The following is a 1,947-nucleotide window of genomic DNA, read 5'->3' as shown; positions in this document are numbered from 1 at the left end:
CACGTTGTTTTGAGTAGTGGGTTCGTGGCGTTCGATCGGATTAAGTGCGTCGGCGTTTTTGATGTACGTCACAGAGAACGTCACTGTTCTAGTCCATAGACGGCTCGTATAATGTAGTTGTATCATGTTCGGTCTGGAATATTCTCGAGATTGAGTATTTGCTATATAGGCCAGCGCGATTTGTATGTAAAAAAGCTTCTACTTTGAGTTCTGCTACGATGTGCAGTTGTATGTATGGAATGCTAAATAAATCCTCGAACTCAATTTGACGAGTTGTTTTCTGTTGCTGCGAAGACGGGCGACGTAGAATAAAAGAACACAACTATACGACGTTTGAGAACTTGTGGCAATCTCAAGTGTCGTGTAACACACACACACACACACAAACACACACATCCATCACCCCCCACCCCCGACACACACTTACACACATACAATTCACACACCCCACACACACACACATACACACATACAATGTCTTGCCTAACAACCGGTTAAGCTTAGAGTTGTAGGGTTGCCTTACTTCATGTTTTTCCTGGCCCCGTAGTGCGTGACGACCCGGGGGATGGCGAAGGGGGAAGGGTACTTCTTGTTGCCTGTGTCCCCGTGCAGGAAGCGGAACACGTTCAGCCAGAAGGTGCAGCCAATCTGCACGTGGTCAAAGCGTATGGTCAGAATGATGCAGTTATTGGAATAGCGTACGTATTAACAAAACAGTCTAAACGTATGGTCAGAACGATGCAGTTGTTAATGATGCAGTTGTTGGAATAGAGCACGTATTAACAAAACAGTCTAAGCGTATGGTCAGAACGATGCAGTTGTTGGAATAGAGCACGTATTAACAAAAGTCAAAGTGTATGGTCAGAACACCGCAGTTGTTGGAATACAGTAGGGCCTACGTATTAACAAAACAGTCAAAGCGTATGGTCAGAACAATGCAGTTGTTGGAATAGAGCACGTATTAACAAAACAGACTGAGCGAATGTGTGTGTGTGTGTGTGTATGTGTGTGTGTGTGTGTGTGTGTGTGTAAGAGAGAGAGAGAGAGAGAGAGAGAGAGAGAGAGAGAGAGAGAGAGAGAGAGAGAGAGAGAGAGAGAGAGAGAGAGAGAGAGAGTCAAAATATACCAGTTTGAAATTAAAACTAAAATGTATTGTTTTCCAAACGTTCTCTGGGTGAAGGGTTGCTTCCCATTGTCGCCCAATTGAACTTCAATTAAACTGATGCTCTGCTCATTGGTTTGAAAATATAGTCTAATGTTTTGATGTTGAAGGAGCTTACGAGGTCGCTGACCGTCAAGCCCCACTCCAAAACAAACTCATCGGATGTTGCTTTCCGGCCTGGCCCTTCGCTTGAGCAGAGTACACTTTGGGCCGTCAATGTCAAAAAAGATAGCAGCTACGGTTTGTTTGTTTGTTTGTTTGCTTAACGCCCAGCCGACCACGAAGGGCCATATCAGGGCGGTGCTGTTTTGACATATAACGTGCGCCACACACAAGACAGAAGTCGCAGCACAGGCTTCATGTCTCACCCAGTCACATTATTTTGACACCGGACCAACCAGTCCTAGCACTAACCCCATAATGCCAGACGCCAGGCGGAGCAGCCACTAGATTAGCAGCTACGGTGAGATTGGCAGAACATGTTGCTATGACTTTCTTGTCAGGCGTGTGGTCGCATTTTCCTAGAATAACTGCAAGAGGAAATCTTGCCACAGACCCTTCAGAGGGATTCCCGGCGTCATTGGCCGCCATTTTTTTTTCGCGTGACGACTGACGGAAACGGGAGGTACGTCTCTTCAATTGTGAAGTCTCATCGACCGATTACTTCCCGTTTTTTTTTGTTTTTGTTTTTGTTTTTTTGTTTGTTTTTTTTTGCGAAAAGCGAAAAAAACCTTTAGGGTCGGCACTTAAAAATAGGGTCGGTCGGGTTACCGGAAACAGACATA

At 45.3% G+C, this 1,947-nt stretch overlaps 1 protein-coding gene across 1 annotated transcript in view; it reads right to left on the bottom strand.

Moving 5' to 3' along the window:
* Positions 1-505: 505 nt before the first annotated feature.
* The window catches only part of LOC138948366 (uncharacterized), a 4,109-nt gene continuing 2,667 nt past the window's right edge, over positions 506-1,947 (bottom strand). The window contains exon 3 of the mRNA XM_070319900.1: positions 506-648. Coding sequence (XP_070176001.1) covers positions 520-648 — 129 coding nt within the window. The 3' untranslated portion in view covers positions 506-519. The remainder of the gene's footprint in view (positions 649-1,947) is intronic.

Source organism: Littorina saxatilis, linkage group LG15 (assembly GCF_037325665.1).
Source record: "Littorina saxatilis isolate snail1 linkage group LG15, US_GU_Lsax_2.0, whole genome shotgun sequence".
NCBI classification, from domain to species: domain Eukaryota; kingdom Metazoa; phylum Mollusca; class Gastropoda; order Littorinimorpha; family Littorinidae; genus Littorina; species Littorina saxatilis.
Note: the sequence above shows the minus strand (reverse complement) of the source record. Positions and strands in the feature narration are given on the sequence as shown.